The sequence below is a fragment of the Aotus nancymaae genome, unplaced genomic scaffold (genome assembly GCF_030222135.1).
Source record: "Aotus nancymaae isolate 86718 unplaced genomic scaffold, 86718_ANA_hifiasm-v0.15.2.pri h1tg000008l, whole genome shotgun sequence".
Lineage (NCBI taxonomy): Eukaryota > Metazoa > Chordata > Mammalia > Primates > Aotidae > Aotus > Aotus nancymaae.
Genome location: NW_026988419.1, coordinates 5,069,513 through 5,091,938, shown reverse-complemented (window position 1 = coordinate 5,091,938; position 22,426 = coordinate 5,069,513). Strand labels below are relative to the sequence as shown.

At 41.3% G+C, this 22,426-nt stretch overlaps 1 protein-coding gene across 2 annotated transcripts in view; it reads right to left on the bottom strand.

Annotated features, from left to right (window-relative positions):
- PID1 (phosphotyrosine interaction domain containing 1) overlaps window positions 1-22,193 on the bottom strand; it is a 247,761-nt gene extending 225,568 nt beyond the window's left edge. Inside the window, exon 1 of one of the 2 annotated variants that reach the window (XM_021676874.2) lies at window positions 22,052-22,193. In XM_021676874.2, the coding sequence (XP_021532549.1) occupies window positions 22,052-22,081 (30 nt within the window). In that variant the 5' untranslated portion in view covers window positions 22,082-22,193. Of the gene's footprint in view, window positions 1-21,597; window positions 21,617-22,051 lie in introns of those variants that run through there. The other variant, XM_064372917.1, reaches the window with a different exon arrangement.
- Between the last annotated feature and the right edge of the window lie 233 nt (window positions 22,194-22,426).

The following is a 22,426-nucleotide window of genomic DNA, read 5'->3' as shown; positions in this document are numbered from 1 at the left end:
GTTTATTTGTTTAAATCAGTTTATATTAGTATGAACTCATAGACCCTTATTTTTTCAAAGGGCTAAAATCCACAAAAGTTATTTATTTTGAGGTGTACCAAATTTGGCCAACGAAAGTCAAGGGGGCTTCTGCATCACGTTGAAATAACTTTTTTCTGAGCAGTTCCTTGTTTTCTAGCACAACAGATAATGTACTTAGAAATCCTAGAGACCTCTGGCTTTCTTGATGATGCTCAAATGGAGTTCACTTTATTTTATACAAGGAAAAACAACCTAAAAATTTCTCTGCCATCTGAAAGCCCACCAGAAAACAGATGCAACTCTGAACAAGACAGATTCTACATTTTTTTAATTAATTGTCATTTATGAATAGCTCCAGCTATTGGCATCTCTTACATTCCTGAAATTAAATATAACAAAGAGAATGTCTCTAATAGCAAGTCGGCAATAACTTGGGTTCAAGTTACATGCAATGTATAATACTTTCATTTAAATGTCAAGAAAATCCAGAACACATTTCAAAGAGTTTAATATAGACACACGGAATTGTGCATTTTCCCCCATTAACATGTGGCTCTAAAAATAAATATAAGAAAAAGTATCTCTCCCAATACAAAAGTAAAATTCTCCTCCTAGCATCTTCATTATGCCACTCTATCTCTTACCTTTCCATCCACAGAAATCAAGAGAGATGGCAAAAAATAAATTATAAACAATCATTAGTTTATTGAAGCATGCCTTCAATAAACTAATAAATAAATAAATATATTCATTGAAGCATAAATATATTCATTGAGCATGTATGATGCCCCCAGCCTTATATTCCAAGTGTTATTCCATATGCAATGGGGCACACAATGATGAACAAAGACCCAGTTCTCACCTTCTGGGCTTTTAGAAGATAGAAATCCACACATAATTCTAATAAAAAGAAAAACAAGAATGAGCTAAATGGTATAACTGAAACAGAAGACCAAACTGTGGACAACCAGAAGGAAGGGATGACTCATTGCAACTGGGTACCAGGAAAGACTTCAGCAGAAGAGGGGTAACTTCATCTGCTGTGAGAGGAGTATGATACCTGGAGCAGAGCAGGCAACTGACAGAAAAGGATATTTCAAAGTTCTGAAACAATATTAGCAAAGGCATCAATCATCAAAACAGACAACTGTGGAACATGATCTGGAACGTATGGAAGGATACAGAGAAAGATGAAGAAGATGGTTTATGAGCTTGAACCAAAGCATCAAAGCAACTCCTTAGCATCTGATAAAGGCACTTCTTTATAAACACTAACCACACAAAGTGGGAGGAAATGGTTTCACCTAATCACTGACATTTCAGTTCATTTGGCCTTGTTCTCTACAATCTGCTCACATCCAATGTGCAAAAGACTGCAGAAAAAAAATGAAATAAAAGGGAAAAAAGGTATAAACCAAATGATATTTTCCCAGATGAAAAATTATCCAAACTGCATCTGTCCAAACAAACATAAAAATTCCCAACTTCTGAGTACTCAGATGTAATTTTTTTTTAATCACAAAAGAAACCTTTCTTTCTTAGGACTCTTGGCAGTTTTCAACACATACCATTGGACAAATTGCTTTTATTTAAAGATGAGCTAGAAAACCATTTGATATCATATCAGTGCCGGAATCAACTGACTGTTCAAATCAGAGGACTGTGTTGCTTTCAACATTATTGCACCAAACCACAGTGGGGAAAAAACAAACGGTTCTACATCAAAATTAAAAAGCTCACAGCATCTGGGGATATTGCATCTTCCACATCTGCCTGATTTTAAACTCAGCACTGGCGGTAGAGGTGGCTGGTGTGATGTTGCCAGTTTTCTTGTTTTCCTTAACAGAACTCTGATTTCGTTGGGGGCAAAAAAGTTCCCAGTTAAAATATTTTCTTTCCCAAGCAACTATCTGGTCATATGTCACAGTTCTCATCCCTGAGGTGATAGTATCCTTCTGGGCAGGGCTCGAGGGAAAGCTTTTGTTTTCCTAACAAAAACGGAATGACTATGAAGACCCTCATATTTGCCCTTTTAAGCATCTTAGGATGCAAGTTTCCTCTGTAGTAACATCGATCCACTTGGCATTTAACTGATTGAAACCTTCTTGAGCACAGGGACCGCTTCTTTACACACACCTTAAAACTTAGTTTGGCTCCTCACTCAAAAACAAAAGGTCAATCAACATTTGCTGAAAGTAAAGCCTATGGGAAATAAACACGAGGAGAAGCACTGTGACATATCCAAATCACAGTCGGTGTACTTTTACCCCACGGTAATCTGCATCAATCAATTCAAGTATCACAATCCTTTTCAAATCCAAAATGTTGTTGACCCACACATAGTACTTTGATGCTCAATGACTGAAAATGTGCTTAAAGTCCAAATGCCACTGTGAATCAATAATGATTTCAAATAAGTATTTCTTTAAATAAGGCACATGGGATTTGAAAAGTAGTTGACATGTTTGCAAGGCACTGTATTTTTTTTTTTCAGGGTATAGGAAATGCATAATGCACAGAGGGTTAACAGTGGCCTGGAAATAATTCCATAGCCCTCTTGAGTTCCAAGATCCATTGGTCAAGAATTACTAATGAATACCAAGAGCACTGTATCTGAGTCTATTCTACTGTCAGTACGCCACCCAGAACCCCCAAGGATGTGAGTTTTAACATAGCCATGACTTTGCCTTTCACTTTGGTCAAACTTAGTTTCAAATTTCTAAAGCAAGCTTATGCTCATATTTATAATGTGAAAATTTTCCTAAATGTTAACACTTATGAAATCGTTATGCTACAAAAAAATTCCCCTGAGTGTGAGATACATGAAGAAATGCAAGAGATGAAAAATAATTTGCTCTATCACACATTTTCATATTTACCCTTAGGCATTAAAAGCTTCAAACAAAATTAAAATTCCTATGTAGGGGCCAATGGTTAAAATAAAAACGACAAATAGCATCAGTTTCTTAAATTAGCAAAAGCAGGCATCTGCTAAAGTTCTGAGGTAGACATTCAGTGCACTTTACAAGAAATCAACAATATGTCAATTTCTTCCAGTCCTTGGATCAAAATAAGTCCATGCGTTCTCTTCATCTATAACCCAAGAAATAAGTTTTGATGGCCATCTAACGCAAAGATAATGGCTTCTTAACCATAAGCCAAAAAAAAAAAAAAAAAGAGAGAAGTTTAAAGAAGGAAAGAAAAAAAAAAAACACAAAGAAAGCAATGGCTTTGAAGCAACAGCCAAATTTGGTTTTGTCCAATTCATTTGTATCTTCCAACCCAGCAAGAGCTCACAGCCACTGAAAAAGGAAGATGGGAGAAAGGAGAGGTGTGGATGGCCCCTTGGGAAAGCTATAAAAAAAAAATGTCTAAAAGGCTCAGCAGTTAGAAAGAGAGTTCAAAGAAATTCAGGAACGTCACTCCCGTTAATTATAGGGAAAGGAGGAAGAGAGAAGCAAGAAAGGAAGAAAGTTGGTTTTTTTTGTTTGTTTCTTTGTTTGTTTGTTTTAGTTGGGGGCAGAAAACACAGATGTGGTCGCAAATAACAGAGCAATTCCACTATACTTGCAAAGTTGGGATCCCTGTCAATGCAAATTAATTTTAATTTCCAAAAGACTCGCTCTAAGTCTCATCGTCTGCTTGCCTACTCCTAGGATGTGCCAGCACACATCCTTTCCAGTTCAGAGCAAATACATATCTCATGGGCCAGCCCCTGTTCAGCAAGGGCATTGAATTACATTATGAAGAAAAATGCCAATTCTCTGGGCCAAGGAGTAAAGACATCAGCATTGAGCCTGAGCTATTTACCATTAACACAGTAAAGAGAAGGAGACATAAATTAGTAGGTTTTTTAAACTCTGTATTCTTCATTCCCTAGACTGCCTTACTTCCAGAAAACCCCAGAGCTGTATCAGTCAGTCTGTCAACTTCCTAAAACAGATATTGGCTGTACTCTATGCCTGAATATTTAAATATAATTTCCCCAAGAAGATTCCCACAAGGGGAATACTAATTTGAATTTTCTTTGGTTGCACAACACTTCCCCAAATTTGCACTTTTGCAAAGCCATTCATTTCCTACAAAGCGTCAAGTTCCTAGAGAAAAGACAAGGAGGTGGGTGGGGAATGGGGTAGGGGGTGCCAAGCTAACTAATGCCAGATGAACTTTCCTGGATCCAGAGGGCTTTGTTTTCACGATTTCTGCCTTGTGTTAAACCAAAGTCGCAAAGCAGGTCTTAAAAACTGGGGAACGACATTCTCTCCCCAGGTCAGGACTGCCAAAGTCGGAGGTATTTAACTTTCTGGGCTAAAGAATCCACACTGTCCCAGAGTGAACTTACAGAGCCATTCACATTTTTAACCAACAACTACAAATGTTTCTTAAGAAATGAAGCTCAGACAGTCTCAGGCCGTGTCTCCTTTGACTATTTTGGACAAAGCAGCTATTTGTATCCCTGACACTATTTTCACTCCAGGCTCAGAGATAAGAGGGATTCGTTTCATAATGTGAACCAAAATTACTTTATTTGTTTTGGATGCAGTAAAAGCATCATTACTTAAAATGACACTCTGCTTTTTCAGTGCAGCAATTTGGCAGGAAGGTGAGAGTGACATCCAAGTTATAAAAATCTTAAGATTTATAGCAGATGCCAATAACAGGACTACACCCTCATAAACAACAAAGACCAAAAAACCTTTCTCCAAAGATGGGCTAGAACCTGGAAGCTGTGGGCCAGGACTATGGCAAAATGAGGATATCTTCGTTCAAAGTCACTTAATAAAGTAAGGTATTTCTCTTAAGAGAAATTCCAAGGGAAAAAATGTGTACCCTTTCTCCATCCTTCAGTTAAGCATACACACTTTTTACACAGAAAGGGTAACCATACACAAGGACACTTGTGCATCCGTGGGTTTCTGGTATCTTGGACAGCTTAAGCATGGCTCCTTCACTTTTCCCCAGACATCTGCTCTGCCCCACACATCACCTTTTGTGAAAGAAAATTTTAAGGCTGAACATCAATTGGTTCAAGGGAAATTGTACCTGTGTATCATTTAGTTCTAGGATTGCAAGCAATACACACCAACTCTGGCTCACTTAAGCATGAAGAAAAAATACTAGAGTAACGCTGAATTGAAAGGAGAGGGAGAGGAGCGAGCTCAGAAAGGAGAGGGATACAGCCACTCCCAGGGTCTGTGCATCAGGACGACAGACCATCTTCAGAAATGGTTGACAGCATTATCATCTCTGACTGCTCTGTCTTTTGGTCACCCTGCTGAGGATTCCAACTTCTGGGACAAAGTGTCTAATCAATCCAGTTTGGGTCACACATAGTCCCTTTGACTAAAGAATGGCACATTCATTAACAACAACAACAACAACAAAAACCCTCCAAAATTGAATGGAGTCTCCCTACTGGAAGAGGGATAGAATAGTTCCCCAAAGAAAAATCAGGGTGTTGTTACCAGAAGATGGGAAATGAAGCTGAAAAAAAAACAAAAACAAAAACAAAACACAGATGTCCACTTCTGCTTCTACATAAACAGTCTTCACATTCCTATTGAACTGTTTATTTTTTCAACTTCTAGGGACAACTTTGGCAAAATCTACAACTAATGCTATTACCCGAGTCTGTGTTACAAGACCCATATAAAGAACCACAAGACAAATTCCAGGGGCTGCAAGTTAGAAAAATGTCGGAGTTCCAGATGAGCTGACGTACATTCTTCTTTTACGTCATGAAGGTTAAGTAACTAATCATGTTTCTCTTTTATCTTGGGCTGCTAGGAAGCTCAGACCTAAAAGCTTTAGGCTGTTATGACCTTAGTTATAATTCTAATCCAGGTTTTCAGGCACAATTAAATTCCTCCTTTCATTGTATGACTGGTGTTCAAGGGGTTTTATTTTGGTCTTGTTTGATTGTTTAAATGATATGCTTCTCTTTTACTGACAAGTACTTCGAAAGCATGTGAATTTTTTCCCTTACTAACCAAAAGCCAATCTTTTCAGAACTATAAAGGGGTCTAATGTGTATCTGTATTTTCTGAGTTTGTAGTTTGGCCAGGACTTTTATATTCTGTGGGCAGAATCATCCCTTTTGTTTTCTGCTACTGCAGAAATAATAAGCTTATGGAGCAGAAATGATTTCAGATGAATTTCTGGTTTCAAAAGGTACGACAGGGAAAACAGATGAGAGAGAGAGAGTACGCACACTAAATCTCAATGTGATTAGAGTGTGCAGTAATTTTCCAAATAGTTATCAATAGGGTTCACTTTTTATGGGAAGGGGGTCAAGTGAAGGAGAGCAATAGACAACTGTCTGGAATCTATCATAGACAACACCATCAAACTCAGACAGTGGATGGACATCTCGGGGACCAGGATTCACACAGCATCTGTGCTTTCTTGAACCAAGTAGATGGGTTGAGGGTGGGAGGTCTAATTCATTGTTTTATAGCTCAAGCCACTGTGTGAGTGAATTCCGAGTACTTTCATGCTAAAAATCGTCACAATCCCTTAACTGCAGAAAGTGGGCAGCGTTAAGTAGACAGGTGAAACACCTGGGGAAGTAAGTGAAAACAGCAGGAAGTTTGCTCCCAGGATGACTCTAGTAAAATGTCTCCAAAGTGCTTTGTTTTTTGGTGGAAATGGGGATTCTCTAAATGTAGAGGTATTCCCACATTATGGATGTTTTCCAGTTTGGGTTTTCTGAAACAGCATTTTAATGGTTCTTCTATTGGCTGATAATCTGTGAAGAATATGCTGAAATTCATTAAATTAAAAAATTCTTCTCCACCCTCTACATGCCCCCCTTTTTTGGAAGTAATCTGCTTCAATGTTTGGCAGTAAAAATCCCCAAAATAAGCCAATATCATAACAATGAGAAGTTTTAGTTGCCTGGCGTGGGATACGTAGGAAACAGCGATCTGCATTTAGTTAAAAGTAGAAGAAGCCTCCCACTGGTGCCTGGAACCCCTCCCAGATGCTCTAGATTAGAAAATAGGATAAGCAGCAACACTTCTAGTTCCTGTGCATCAGTTTGTCCAGGAGAGAAGCGATGACCACAGCTCTCCACTCGAATCATGAAAACTCCAATCGTACAGCTCTCTAAAGAGAGGGGACAGAAGTTGGCCTTTAGGCACCTGAAGATCGGCTGCCAGAGCTGTGCTTGGAGAACACTCAATGGTGCTAGACAAGTAAAATCAGTTATCACCTTGGCCTTTAAGAGTCAGAAGACCAAGGACCTGGTTCCGATTCCAACACTAGCAAACTTGAGAGGTAGCTTTTACATTGGCCAAATGAAGGAGCTGAACTAGATTGGTGTCCCCGTTCAATCATCCACAGGGCCCAGCAGGCTGTGTGACTCAGTGAGATTCAACAAGGAAAGCCCAGGACCAGCAGGAGGCCACATCTCATCCAGATGGAACCGCAGCTGCCCAGTGATCACTATTTGAAAATTTAGGCCCTCCGTGATCTGGCATTTTTCAAAAGAATTAAGAAGTCCAGATTTTCTTATAAATTCCTCTAATTTTTAAATCCTGGAAATGAATTTGTAAAGATTTTATATACTGAAGGAGCCAAAGGAAATATTTCCGCAAGCTGGAGCCAAACCTCAGGCCCACAGTTTGTCATCCTAAAGGAGTTCAAGTATTGAAGCACCCTGGACAATAGAGTGCTTCTTTACAAAGGAGCTAAGCTGTCTTCTTCCTCCACCTGGAAACTCCCAGAGCACTGGCATAGTAAATGCTACAAGAAGTCCTGCACTAAGTAATCAGCCTGACTTTGTTTCACCTAAGGCTTCCCCAAATTATTTAGAGGCTGAAACTTCTGTGGCAAGACTCATGAGCAACTAACTTACTGAATTCATGGAACGCATTTTGGGAAACAGCAAACCTCTGTTGTCCACATGGTTCTAAAGTTCTGTGCCTTTATTCCTAGGGTACACTTGGATCTGAAATAGGGGAAGATATTAGTATTTAAATGACTCCCAAAGATGTGCCAGATACTAAGCTAAGCTCTTTGTAGTCCATATCCCCATTAACATTCATGACAACCAGGAGCTAAGTGTTATAATAATATCCTTATTTTTAAGTTGAGAAAATACAAACACAAAATACATATCAGAGGCCTTGAGATAACTCCTAATAAGTGAAGCAGCCAAGATCTGTATCCATGGGTGCCTGATTAAAAATCCCATGGTCGTTCCACTGTTTAATAGTCTGAATGGGTTACAAGTGGCCTGACTTGTAACCTAAAGAAATAGTCTCATTATCTCCCAAACTGTTCACCCCTGCGACTTTAGATCTGCTTTTATGATCCAGGCTCTTCCTCTGAAGGGCATTGTTTTTCCAACTGAGTCAGATAAACCACCAAAGCATTCCACTCCTGAGCAGGGTGAGCATGTGACGTCTTGGCTGGAAGTGATAACGTATTCGTATCCAACAACTGCATTCGATAGCTCAGAGATAATTTTTGTGGAGGATGCAGGTACCAGGGACAGTGCTAACTGCTGGTGTGACTTCCTCTATCCTACCATTTCTCCCTATTTGTGTGCACATCCTTTGCCCTTCTAACTCTCCAATGTGCCCTCTTCCTGGCTTTTCCATCCATGTGATGTCCCTCACTTCAATGTATTTCATTTCTTTCTTTCACCCCCAAAAACAGAGTTAGAAACAGAAGTCCGGTATTTTACTTGCTGTCTCAGGATAACCACAGGTACAGGTTCACAGGGGACTCTTGGTTCACATCTGCTCTTCCAGTTAATTAACAACGCCTTCATCACCTCAACAGGGTGATGTGCCACGTCGTTTCCTTACATATCTGATGAGCAAAGTCTTATATTCCTTACCCTTGACCTTAAAAGAGGTTGAGTTGAATATCTCAAGTTTTCCTCCTTGAGGGGCAAAATGTTTTTAAACTACTAGATTAAAGTCATTTTGCGAATGTTTCTCATTAGCTTTTTACTGAGAGTCAGTGGCCACTGCTGAAGTTATTCCATCCTGTCTAGTTTTTAGTTGCCATATTCCCGAGAAAAACAATTGTCTCCCAAGGAATCCAGACCCTACGTCTGCTATGCACATTACTTTAATCCACAAACTAGAATCAAGACCTACTAATGGTTTTGCATGATGGATTCCCTCTATGCTTTCTCTCATGGGAGGGGGGGGAAAAAAGAAGGCAGCCCAGCCAGTCACAGGGGCCACATCCCAGAAATTTACCCTTTCAACAGCAATATCTCCTGTGTCTACTGGCCATGGAGGCTGGAGCCACACACTGTGATACAGGCAGGGCTGGAAAAGGCCTCAAAGGACTGAGCCAGCTGGGAGAGTCAGCTGGAACACCGACATGCTAGAAAGAGGAGAAAAATGCATGAACTGGGAGCATGAACGAGAAACAGGGCCATCCAGAATGAGGAAGAATCAACAAGGCAACGTGAACTTTCCACCCTTTGGTCTGGATTTGTTCTCTTGTTCAACCACTAGTTTGACTAAGATCCTTAGGCAAACTGAGATGGATGAAAAATGCCATTTCAAGAATTAAATGAAGAAAGGTTTTAAAAGAGAATGCCAAGAAAAATTACAGAGTTCATTATTTATATTCTGGGTTAGAATTTTAATTTCCAGTAAAAAGGAAATGAAAATGACAGAGAATTCTCAGGAATGAGAACAGAAACAGTGTATTGTTTACTTCTCCCAACATCTAGCACTATGCCTGGCATATAAAGAGGAGTTCACATACACATTTGTAACAGCTTTGTAGAGATATAGTTGACATACAATAAGCTGCACAATTTGGTTTGTTTTCAGCATACGTAGAAACTCCATGAATCCATCACATAATCAAGATGTTGAACAAATCCATCACCCGCAAAACTTACCCCAGTTCTCTTTCAGGCCCCTACCTCCAAGTCCATCCTCAGGTAACTACTAATCTGCACAAATCATTTTACCTTCCCACCAGTAGCATATGGGAGTTCCTGTTTTTCCACATTGTCACCAACAGTTAGCATGGTTGCAGGTTTTGTTTTTTTTAATTTCAGTTGTTCTAATAGTTGTGCAGTGATACCTCATTATGATTTTAACTTGTATTTCCCTAACGGCTAATGACACTGAACATCTCTTCGTGCCATCGATAGATCTTTGTTCAAATCATTTCCTGGTTTTTAAAAATTGGATTATCTTTCTTATTACTGAGTTTTGACAGTTTATTTATCCTAGATCTAAATCCTTTAATACATATACGAGTGGCAAGTATTTTCTCCCAGCCTGTATCTTACCTTTTCATTCTTTTATCCATATCTTTTAAAGAGCAGAAGTTTTTAATTTTGATAAAGTCCAATTTTTTCTTTGTTGAGTACACTTTTGTCATTGTTCTAAGGAATCTCTGCCCAACCAAGAGAAACTTTGAGAGTAGCGAATATGTTCACTACCGAGTGCAGTACTGTTTACATAGATACACACAAAGTCACAGAGATTTTCTGCTGCTTTTGTCTAAAAGTTTTATGACTTTACGTTTCATATTTAGGTCTATGACCCATTTTGAGTTAATTTTTGTAAATGGCATGATGACTGGATTAAAGTATCTGGGCTTGTTGACATTGCCGCTGTCATTTTGCATATGAATATCTAATTGTTCCAGCATCATTTGTTGAAAACACTGTTATCCTTTCTCCAGTTGCTGTGGTCTGAATGTTTATGTTCCCCTCAAGACTCATGTGAGACTCCTAATGCCCAAGGTAACAGTATGAGGAGATGAAGTTTTTGGGAGGTCATGGGAGTGGAGCCTTCATGAATGGGATTAGTGCCCTTACAAAATGGGCCTAAGGGAGCTCATCCAGCCCTTACCTCATGTGAGGACACAGCATTAAGGCACCATTTCTATGAACCAGAAACAGGCCTTCCCCAGACACTGAATCTGCTGACATCTTGATCTTAGACTTCCAGCTTTCAGAACCATGAGAAATAAATGTCTGTAGCTTATAAGCTACCCAGTCTAAGGAATTTGTTATAGCAGCCCAAGCAGACTAAGAAACTAGTGAACTATCTTCTCTGCACCCTTTGTCAAAATCATATATATTTCTGATCAAAAAGCATAACTCTTAAGGAAAGCCCTCACTGACAGCTGCTAAAATTTAAAACATGCATACTCTTTGATTCAGCCATATCAACTGTGGCAGTTCAGCCTAAAGAAATACAGGCACCAGTAGGTCAGGACATACACAAAAAATTATAGCAGTATGAATTACAAGGAAAAAATACAGAACATTAATGCAACCCAAATACTCCCTCATAGGGAAATGGGAGAATGAGTAAATAAATTACAATGCAGCTCACCACAAAACTCGACACAGGGACTAAAAGGAAGGAGTTGGAGCTACATATATTGACCAGAAAAGATACCCATGAAACATTGTAAAGCAGAAAAATAACCACTAGATAGATAATATGGGTTTCCTTCATGGGCAGAATTGGGAATGGGGAAAGGCACAAGATTACTAACTTCTTTACATACTAAACTGACTGATTTGTTACCCTAAGCAGACATTATTTTGTAATTTTTAACAATCAAGAAAGTAGTAGACATGACATGGAGCAGATGTAGAGTAAATTCTGATTGCTATTTATTTATTTATTTATTTATTTATTTATTTTGGTGGCTGGTCAAGTAGGGATAAATATCTTGGTGTGTGATAGATACCCAAAAGAAAATTCTGCACTATTATAGATTAAACTGTATCCCCCGACAATGTACATGCTGAAATTCTAACCCGTAGTACCTCAGAATGTGACCTTATTTAGAAACAGGGTCATTGTACATGTAATTAGTTAAGATGAGGTCAGTAAGGAGGGCTGGGCCACTAACCCAGTATGACTGGTTTCCTTATAAACAGGGGAAATTTGGACATAAAGACATACATGCAGGGAGAACACCACATGAATACTGGAGTGATGCTGCCACAAACCAAGGAATGCCGAAGGTGGCCAGTAAACCACCAGCAGCTAGGACAAAGTCAGGAGCTATGTCTCCTTCACAGCACTAAGGACAAATTAACCCTGCCAGCATCTTGATTTCAGACTGTCAGGCTCCAGAATGGTGGGACAATCCATAGTACCAATACAACTCAGTTTATGATACTTTGCTGTTGTAGCTCTAAGAACAGATACATTAAGCTACCAAGAATTTATGTCCAAAAGCAAAATAGCTACCACCAGGACAAGGCCCTATTCAGCTCCTAGGAAACAACCTCAGAAAACTTAGAAACAGCAGTTGCCACTGCCCACATTATAGGTGGCTTGTACAGCAGGACTTCACTCTCACCTGAGAAAAAGTAGGCCCATTCCTGATGTAAAAGCATCAAAGCATGCAGTGGGTGAATCTGTGAGTTTATCCTCAGACTCACAATTACAAGGCAGCTCTGAGGAAAGGTTTGTCATGAAAGGATTAAGGTGGATCTAACAATTATGCAGCTCCTTTCCCCTGGTAACTCTCCATTCCCCTCCTGCTCCCATGCACACAGGGGATATTCCTTCCGGAGAAGAGAATGAAAAGCAAAATAGCATTTTAAGACCAGAATGACTCTTCATTCTAAGAGACACTGGCAAAGCAGTTGTGCACTCAGACAGATTCTCTGCCTTTGTCTCAGAAGGACTGGAAACATTTGCACCTTCCTGGCTGTACCAAAAAACACAAGCTTGCCCAAGAAAACAAGTATTATGACATGGATGGCATTTTTTTTTTTTTTGTCTTCAAAGTGAGTTTAAGAATAAGAATAGGTTCTTCACTAAAATAATTTATACAATTTCCAAGCAAAAAGCAAAACAAAACACCAAAACCAGGCACAAATTAATCAACCTGACATACCATGAGGCTGACCTGGGGGTCGATTTGAAATACATTCCTTCATCAGCCTACAGGTTTTCCTAGTCAGGAAGAGGCAGATCACAGAAGCTGCTACCGAGAGATCCTACAGGGACTCTGACAACCTGGTTTGTTTTGAGAATAAAATCCTAAATACTAGTCTTCCTTTGCTCTCAGCCTGTCTGGAAAAGTTTCACTGAGGTCCACCTCAAAGTGTGTGTTTCACATTCTAGCCCATAAGTTTCATCACCAAAGTGAACTATCTTCAGGCCAGAAGCTCATGCACCATATTTTCCAGAGGACCTTCCCTGAGCAACACAGCGCATGTTACACTCAAGGTTTGCCGCCTTTTCCTAGGATGTTGTCGACCAGAAGGAGATAATGGAGAAAGAAGCGATAGCTTAGTTGTTTGCTGTTTTCATTTTTTTTTTCAATCCACAGCAGATGAACTCACACTCGGTACTAAAAAAATCATTCCATATAGACAAATGTATTTTGTCCCAGTACATGGAAGTTGGGGACACTTACACCACAGAAGTCGAGTGACCAAACATAGCCAAGAGGTTATATGGTTTCATCGATGTATTAGCTACCTAGGACTTGTGGTAACAAATAACAACAAACTGCATACCTTAAAACAACAGAAATTTATTCCCTCACCATTTAGCAGGCCAGAAGTCCAAACTCAAGATGTTGGCAGAGCCAAAGGCTCTAGGGAAGAACACGTCCTCAACTCTTCTAACATCGGGTGGTTGCCAGCAATCCTTGGCGTTCCCTGACTTATGGTGCCTAACTCCATTTTCTGTCTTGATCTTCACAATAGCCTTCTCTGTGCCTCCTCTGTGTCTTCAAATCTCTTCTTATAAGGACACTAGTCACAGGCTCTAGGGTTCATCCCAATTCACTATACCTCATCTTAACTTGCTTACATCTGCACAAAACTTATTTCCAAATAAAGCTACATTCAGAGGTACCGGGGGTTAAGACTTCAATGCATCTTTTGGGGGAACACAATTCAACCTTCAACAATGAGTCACATCTGGAGGCTTGGGTTTGAATCTGAATTTTGGTCCCTTAGTAACTGTGTCAGTTAGGAATGTCCAAGATACAAGTAACCGAAGTCCCAGTTCACATGTGGGCATAAATAAGTAAAAGGGGGTCACATTTTCCTCATATAACTTTTGGTTAGGAGGTAGGTTCAGGTGCAGCTCAGTGATCTCAGTCCTTCCATCTTATCATGCAGCCTTCTTAGCAGACTGATTTTAAGGCTTATCATTTATTGCTGCAGAATCATAATATGGCTGCTGCAATGCTAGACATCGCATCTATGCTCAGGACAGCAAGAAGACAGAAAAGGGAGAAAAGGCTATTTCTCCAAGAAGCTTCATTTGTTATTCATGAAGATAAAGCATCCTTAGCAGATATCCTCTCATATCCCAGTGGTTAAAAACTGGTCTCTGACAATCCTTGGACCAGCATGGGATTATTATCCTGGCTGGGCTAGAATACTCACCCTCAGGCCAAGGCATGATTATCTGCTGCCTGATCAAGCTGGGGCTTCATCAGCAGAGAAGAAGGTGAGAGAGAAGATGTGTAGTTAATGAACTCAAGCAAAAGCTATCTGTAGTCTCTGGACAACTGTTATGTCATCAGAAAAATGAGACAACAAAATCTCTGCTCCTTAGAATTTTCTCAAGGATTAAATATGTTTTCCATATAAAACAAAATGTCTGCTCCATGATACAAGAGGCACAGTGCTTAGGAGTGCATACCCCATAACCAGTCTGCTGGCTGTGACCTCCAGCTCTACTGCCAAAGGCTATTGGGAGGATAAGTAAGTGCTGGGAATACAGTAAATGCTAAGAAAAAGTTGGCTTCTGTTGTTATTACTACTGATACTGCTACTGGAAAGCCTGCAATGAATGGCAGCTAGTATTTCTTGATTTTCTCGAATTGGAAATGAGCATTCTGGAAAAGCAAAAATCACCAATAAAACCCCTGATTAAATGAGAGTCCAGTAGCAGCAGTGCTGGAGTGGAAGGAAATGTTGCTCTGGGACCCTGACCACAGCAGCCCTTCTCTATGCCCTGTTTGAGAATACTTGCCACACTACCTAACCTTCCAGCTGTGGATAGTCGGGAGCAAACATGCATTTGATGGCTTTTAGAATGACTTCCCTTATCTAAAATTTCTTTTGGAGCAGTGGACTCTAACTCAACAGCATACAAAAGATTTCCTAACAGTCGACCTCAGCATGATTTTCCTTACTACATTTATAACATGAAAAACCTAACACTACATCCTGACCTGGAGACCACTGCCTTGCAGAAAGTAAAGGAGATATAACCGTTTTCAGGATCGTCACACCCAGGTCCCTCTAAAACAGGGACCCAAGTGATCAACCTTGTGGCCCCACACCCCAGTCCAGCCCACCCATACCTGAACACCCACTATCATATGTGAAACTCCATCATCTTCCCCCACAACTGTAAAGGCAATTGCATTCCATGGATCACACTTTCCTATACATCAAGAATAAAAGGAGCTTCTCCAAGTGAGGAGACAGACAAGTGGACAGTGAGCAGGTCATTAACATTCTGGTTCTGGCTTATAAAGCCAAGTTAGGCAGGGATCTTCTTCATATGAACAGAAACTCTGAAAGTTACAATCATACTAGGAAATAGATATTAAGCTCAACTTTGAACAATAGGAGACAGGACTGTGAGTCCTCTAAGTTTACAACTATATCCTTCTTACCCTCACCCACACCCAACATGGTGCTTGGGACCTAGTAGATGCACGAGAAAGGTGGACAGAAGAGAAGACAGAAGCTCAGATCTAAACTCAAAATTTGTTCCTACATTCACCAACCCTAACAGCATGAAGACATGGTACTGTTCATTGAGCACCTACCTACTAAACACTATATACCAAAATCCCTGCAAAGCACATCTCTCTATTTTACAGATAGGGAAAGAAAAGCTCAGAGAAATTACAAAACTAAACTGAAACATTGCTAATAAGCAATCAAGTCAAAGTTACTTATAAAGAGACAGATAGGCTTTTTTTAATTGTTTTTTTTTCTTTGCCCAAATGTTTTCTGATTCAGGAAACACCCTGGCTAATAAGGCTATTACTGGAGCCTCCCTTATCACAGTAAGAACTCAGTTTAAACAGAAGAGGGAATCCTGGGCTATCAGGCATGGGAAAGAAGAACCCAGCAAGATGATAGATCCACATGGCCTCAGCATTAAGTGGAAGAGCATGTCGAGATGCCGGAAGCCTTGAAATATGCCCAAGTCACAAAACAAGTCTGTGTCTTTTCTCTGACACCTTCCTTTTGCAATCCCTGGTCTCAAGGGTTGGACCTGGTAAATACGCTAATGCTTTATCACTGATTAGCAGCTAAACTGGGATCACAACTTTTTTTTAAGTAAACACAAAAATGATAGTAGACTAATTCCACTAGACTTTAAGGAGGTCTTTGGACAAACACCTCAACTATTTCTTCTTGCTCTACTTATATAAAGCCTCTGTTTAAGTTGTGTCCATGGGGCTGAAAGAAGCACACTGCAGTCATTGAGTGTTTCTGGACTAGTTTTATTTGCTGACCACTAACAAGTCCCTGAACTGCTGCTATTTGCAGAATAAAATACTTTGTGGAAGGCAGCCTGATCTCCAGTACCCTTGAAGCTGTAAGGCTGATTCTCCCAGAGTCTCCTCCAGGGCTAATTTTCACGGTACAATGGGGTCAGTGCGAGGGGTATGGGAGGGACCTAGTCTGGAACATCAAACAAAATGCAAAAGTTGCCTAACACTCCAAGATAACTCAGTACAGTCAACATCAAACAGCCATCAGGCCACAGTTAACCAAGGGGCACAGAGGTTTTTTTTCCCAGGCTAGGATTTGGGAAATCACTTGGTAGAGATTTGCTGACAAACTTGGAGAAAGACTCAATGACGTAAGATAGCATTTTACTTCTGAGGGAGACTAAGGCCTCGGATTAATGATGACTCCAAGTTTTCTTTATGAACAATAAAGCCTAATGTTTTGTGCTTACTCAACTGCAATTGAGGAAAAGAACAACAAAATCTAGAATGGATTTAGTGAGAAACGTGTGTCTCTGTAATAAAAGCTATTGCTTTTTTCTAAGCAACTGCTCTGAAAATCTCAAACCTCCTCCCTCCTTCTCCCCATTTTTTTTGTCTAAACTCGGAATGAATGTGTACGTGATCCAACCTAATCACCAGCTTTCAAGGTCTCTAGTTTGGATAAATGCCACGTGCTTCAGTTAACAAGCTCTTCGGTGGCCCTTGTGAGTTTTAACTTCAATAGGAAACAGCAGCTTATGTGCCACCAAAGATTTGGGCCACCAAAAACAGGGTAGCCCTTGGCCAACACACTGCTTCAACAAGAAATAGGACAGCGGCCTCTCTGAGCCCACAAGACAGTCACTGCTCTAACTGTATTTATTAATAGTAATAGCACCAATGTGTACATAGCACTGTGCCTGTCTTATCCTTCTGCGCTATGGTGAAGTGCTTAAGAAGTAAGGATTGGAGCCAAACTGTCTGGTTCAAACTCCAGCCCTGTTCATTTCTAGCTGCTCAATCCTGGCCAAATCACTTCAACTCTCTGGCCTTCAGTTTCTCTCTAAAATGGGGATAAAAGTGGTTACAGGAGGTAAATGAGCCAGATGATTAAAATAAAGCTCCTCAGCACAGTGCCACACACAGTGCCTGCACCACAAAAACAGGTTACTGGTATCTTCCCATTCCTGTCCCTTGTTCCTTTTGTCAATTTGGTCAGCCCGGAACAGCGTCAGATTTGCCAGTTTTCACCCTGCCTGATGGGCGAGGCCTGATGGTCTCCGGTTGACGTTTTAGAGGGTTCTCCAGTCTCATTTCTCTGGGGAAAGGTGAAAGTGGCATCATCATAGAGAAAAAAAACTAGAAAAATCCACACTCCAAGTCAAGACAAGATCTGCCAGATAGAACAAGGTAGAGTGAGGGTGAGATAATCCTCAGGAAGGACTTTGCCTCCTAAAATCCCTGAATAGTATTGAGCTAAAAACTTCAGCACCGACTTATCAGCCAAAAGTTTCAGGAAACACCAAAAGAAAGTTTCTTTAGGATCCGGGGTCCTCTCTACTCTTCACTGTGTTTCTTCCTCTGTGGAAGTGCTAGTGCACAGACATTGGCCACAATGAGGGTGAAAGGGAAGTAATGGGACAGAAAAACATTGCCCAGGCTGCAAAACCCAAATCCAGCTATATGAATAAAAAAACTCTGTATTTTCTGGATCTGCCATGGATAAATAGAAATCTTAGTGAAGACAGGCAGATGATTATATTGGAACCGTTATAGAATGCCTCATGAGAAGATGATTACAGGTATACTTTAACTTAGAATCTGCTAGAGCTTGTTTCCTGTACATGCCTATCATATTCCACTCTAGCCTAGCAACAACTACACCAGAGACACTTTTTGTTCTTTCTTCAGACGGAGGCTCACTCTGTTGCCAGGCTGGAGTGCAGTGGCGCGATCTCGGCTCACTGCAACCTCTGCCTCCCAGGTTCAAGCAATTCTCTTGCCTCAGCCTCCCGAGTAGCTGGGACTATAGGCATGTGCCACCACACCCAACTAATTTTTGTATTTTTAGTAGAGATGGGGTTTCACCATGTTGGCCAGGATGATCTCGATCTCTTGACCTTGTGACCCAACTGCCTCGGCCTCCCAAAGTGCTAGGATTACAGGTGTGAGAAACCGTACGCGGACCACCAGAGACTTTTAAGAATGTGTTGACCTCCTTTGCTTCTAACTTCAGTCTTGATTCATCTTTCTCCTCCTATCCAGGCCTCCAGAAAATGCATCTGGTAGCTCACTGAAGACACACTGTTTCGTGGATGGGTTTGTTACTTCTAAGGGATCCACCCAGCACAGTAATTAAGGCAATCTAGAAACCCATACAAATTTTAAAATTTCAGGGCCAGAAGTAATATCATCTCTATTTCAAAAAAAAACAATAGTTAGGTTTATGGTTTTGAAAAGTCTCCTTTACTTTTCTGAAAGGAGTCTGTTTCAAGTCCGCCTCTTTAAAAATTTATAACTCTCATCAGTCCCTCCAAGGAAAAAAAAAAGTCTGCTATGCAGACAGGAAGGTGAAAAGAGAAGAATTCACATTTATTCACTGTAAAAAGTTAGGGTGGTAAATTAAATCTTCACATCCCTTTTGATTCTATTATATTTTTAATGGCAGAAGCTCCCAGTGAGGGCTCGAGTGGGATTCGACAGTTTTAACATTCAAGGGAGCAGATGAACTTGCCTCGGTTTGTGAGACTGAATGAGAAATTACCCAGCACAGCTCTGCTCGGGGCAATAGGTCCCTTTGCCTGTGCTGGATTTGGGTCAAACAGCTAAACCTCAAATCAGAAAATATCTGCATCATTTTGGGGGAGCACAGAAGTAGGTAATGATAATGATAATCAAACCTGATCAAAGATGCCATTTCTTGAGCAATGGAAACAGCTGCTACTCTCAAAGGTCCACTATTTAGAGTGTGACTGGTCTATGCAAAGTTCTACCACACTCCCCTGGGACACAGATCTCTCAAACCAGCCTCATCGAATATGAACTCTATCAGCGTGAAAGAATCCCCTTTTGATTCTAGGTATTGATACAGTAAATTGACCCCTTAGTCCTATTAGGAAGTTCCGGGAATGTTTCCTTGAAGAATTTTCTTCACTCTGGCTCATCTAAATTAGATGTTTGTATTAAAGATTAATGAGAAAAAAATTAATGAGGTTGAATGAGAAGGTTTAAAAAGATCTGTGAAAGGCGCATGGGGCTCAGACATCATTAAAGAACAGGGCCCATTCACTAGTTTCCTATCCAGCATGATATCCACTGCTATCTCTGTGGCCACAGAGCCTGGAAGTGGCAAAGTGGCCTCTCACTGAGGAATGGGACAGGCATGTTTTTATATCATGGCGAAAGAAAAAGAAAAAAAAAAAAACCCGACAGCAGAGATTGTGACAAAGATAAGCACAAGGAATGTAAATAAAATATTATAAGCAGCTCACTCACCACCTCACCCTCAACAGCTCTCTCAGAAGCAAAAGTAAAAACATACAAATTATGTGTTTTGAAAAAGAGTTAAGCAAAAACTCTTTGGGAAGAAGCCATGAATATAAAAAAAGAAAAATGCCGCATTTGTCTCACTTCTCTAATCCCAAGGCTGGAGATGTATGTACTTTCAAAAGAGACTCATTGAAATTTGGGAGCATGCAGTTGAGTCCCCTGTTGGTAAGTACCTTCCAACAGTGACTCAGTCTATCGGTGATAAGCCCTGCTTATCTGAGCTTTCGAAAGCCTAAAACCAGGTTCTTTCAACATGATACCTTGAAATAAAAAATAAATAAATAAACGTATTACAAATACAAACTGGAATAAACCAGACTCATGCCAAAATGCACATGTGCACATTTCACAAAAGAAGGTGGAGACATTTCTAGCAAGGAACAATCCCTATGGGAAGGCAAGCCAGAGAGCTCGCCTGCCAAGGGTCACATGCTCCAAAGCGCACAGGATTCCCTAAGTGAAACAGGCCAGTAAGAAGAACTTAAATAGTCAAAAATCTACAAACGCTTCCGAGGCACAGATTATCAGGCCATAAAAGCCACCTCAAGGAACGTTGATCACATCTAAGGACTTCCAAAAGCTGCACTTGAACGGGAAACCTGCCAGCTCTCCTCAATCATTCTGCTCCTTTGGAATAGAAGTTATGCCTTGAACCGAAGGAGAACTTCAAATGCGACACTGGTATCTGGTGCCACTACCAATACATTTACATCCCCTTCTGCCAGTCATTCAGAGCCCAGTGTTGATACTCTCTTAATAAGACCAGGAGGGGATTAGGAGGTTGGTCATCCACCTCCTCATCTGCAAGGCTAAATGCAGGTTTTCTTATTTATTCTATTTGAGACCCTAGGGAGCTGATCTGGTGTCTCAGGCTCTGATAAAGTGAACACACTGCCCACAAATCATGGCCCAGGGAGATTTGGAAAGGAGGTGTGGGGCATCTGTTTCTGCTAAATGCAATGCCCTCTGCAGGTTATTCCTCTGTATGAGGACTCCTAGGCAAAAGTTAGACTTTCCCTGCATCTGAGAAACTGTGTTTGGGGCTTTGAATGTTGATTGAGAAACCTCCAAGCCAGCCAGGGCCTGGTCTCACTGTCCTAAGTCTTCGGAGGCACTCAGCCTCCAATGGTGCTGTATTTTATCACTTAAACACTCTTCAAAGTTTACTACGAAACAATGTGGCTCCACACCTGCCAAAAGTTTAACTGCAGGATTCAGGGGATTTTATCTGGCAGAGTAGCTGCCGTGGCTCTTGAGAATATGCACCAGCAAAAGGCAGTCCTCAAACCTTGCAACCAGGGCAATCCCAAGACCCAACGTGTCACTGAAAGAATTCTTCTGGGAAAGTGTCCCTCTTTCTCTTCAATCGCCTCCCGCAAATCCCCAGCTTCCAGAATCCAATTCAAGGCAGTCTGGCATTTCAGGAGACAGCAGTAAAAACTTTTGATGAGATGACCCAGGACATAAATATTCCTGGCTGAACTTACTTTTAATCCTTAAATATCTGAAGGAGCTTGGCTTTAAGGGAGATAAAGGTAGAGAACCAATGAATAGGGAAAAATAAAATAAGTAGCATACCATGACCAAGCCAAACCAAGCTTGGTATTTCCAAATTACATTGGCAAATGGATGCTTTTCACTTGCTCTGTCTTTCCTGGAGACCAAAAAATAAAAAAAATAAATCTGGATTCGAAAATCCTAACCCCAGACCAATACATTGTGTCAGTGGAATGCAATCTAAATTGCCTGACAGAAAGTCCAACCTTATATATGTACCAACCAACCCGCACACAAGCACCTCCAAGTCAAAAGTTGTAACGCCTGAACCCAAGCATTTGTCAATTTCATCACCCCCCATGCCCCAGCCGGGTTACTGGCGTTGGGTTAAACAGACAGCATCATGTTGCCATCGATGCGTCTTACAAGATGGTTTTGGGCAAATCCCTTCAAGCAGGCAGAAGCAAAACCTAGAATCCTCTGCCTGGGCACCTCCTCCTCCAGGCTGGCCCCCGGCCTCCCGGGTGCCCCTTACCTGCAGGCGCTCCGTGGCCGGCTGCCACATCTTCCAGCCCCTGGGTTTGGCAGAGGAGACGCTGGCGAGACTGTCGATCGCGCCGGGGGGCGAGGGGCCGCGGTCCCGCTTTACATCTGGGGTGGGTGTCCGCGGGATGTGCGTCCTGGCGCTGGCCACAGCCGCCGGGTGGGCGCAGGGGGCTGCGAGCGGGAGGAGGAGGCGCTGCGCTCCGCTGCCGGCAACTTGTGGGCACTGCTGCGCGCCGGCTGTCCTGGCGCAGCTGCGAGAGGACTGCGCAGCTCCGCCCGGGCCCGGCGAGCGCGCGGCGGCGGCCGCTCCCTCCTCCCCCGCCGTCGCCTCCCGGACCTGCGCGCTCTGAGCATGCCCGGGGCG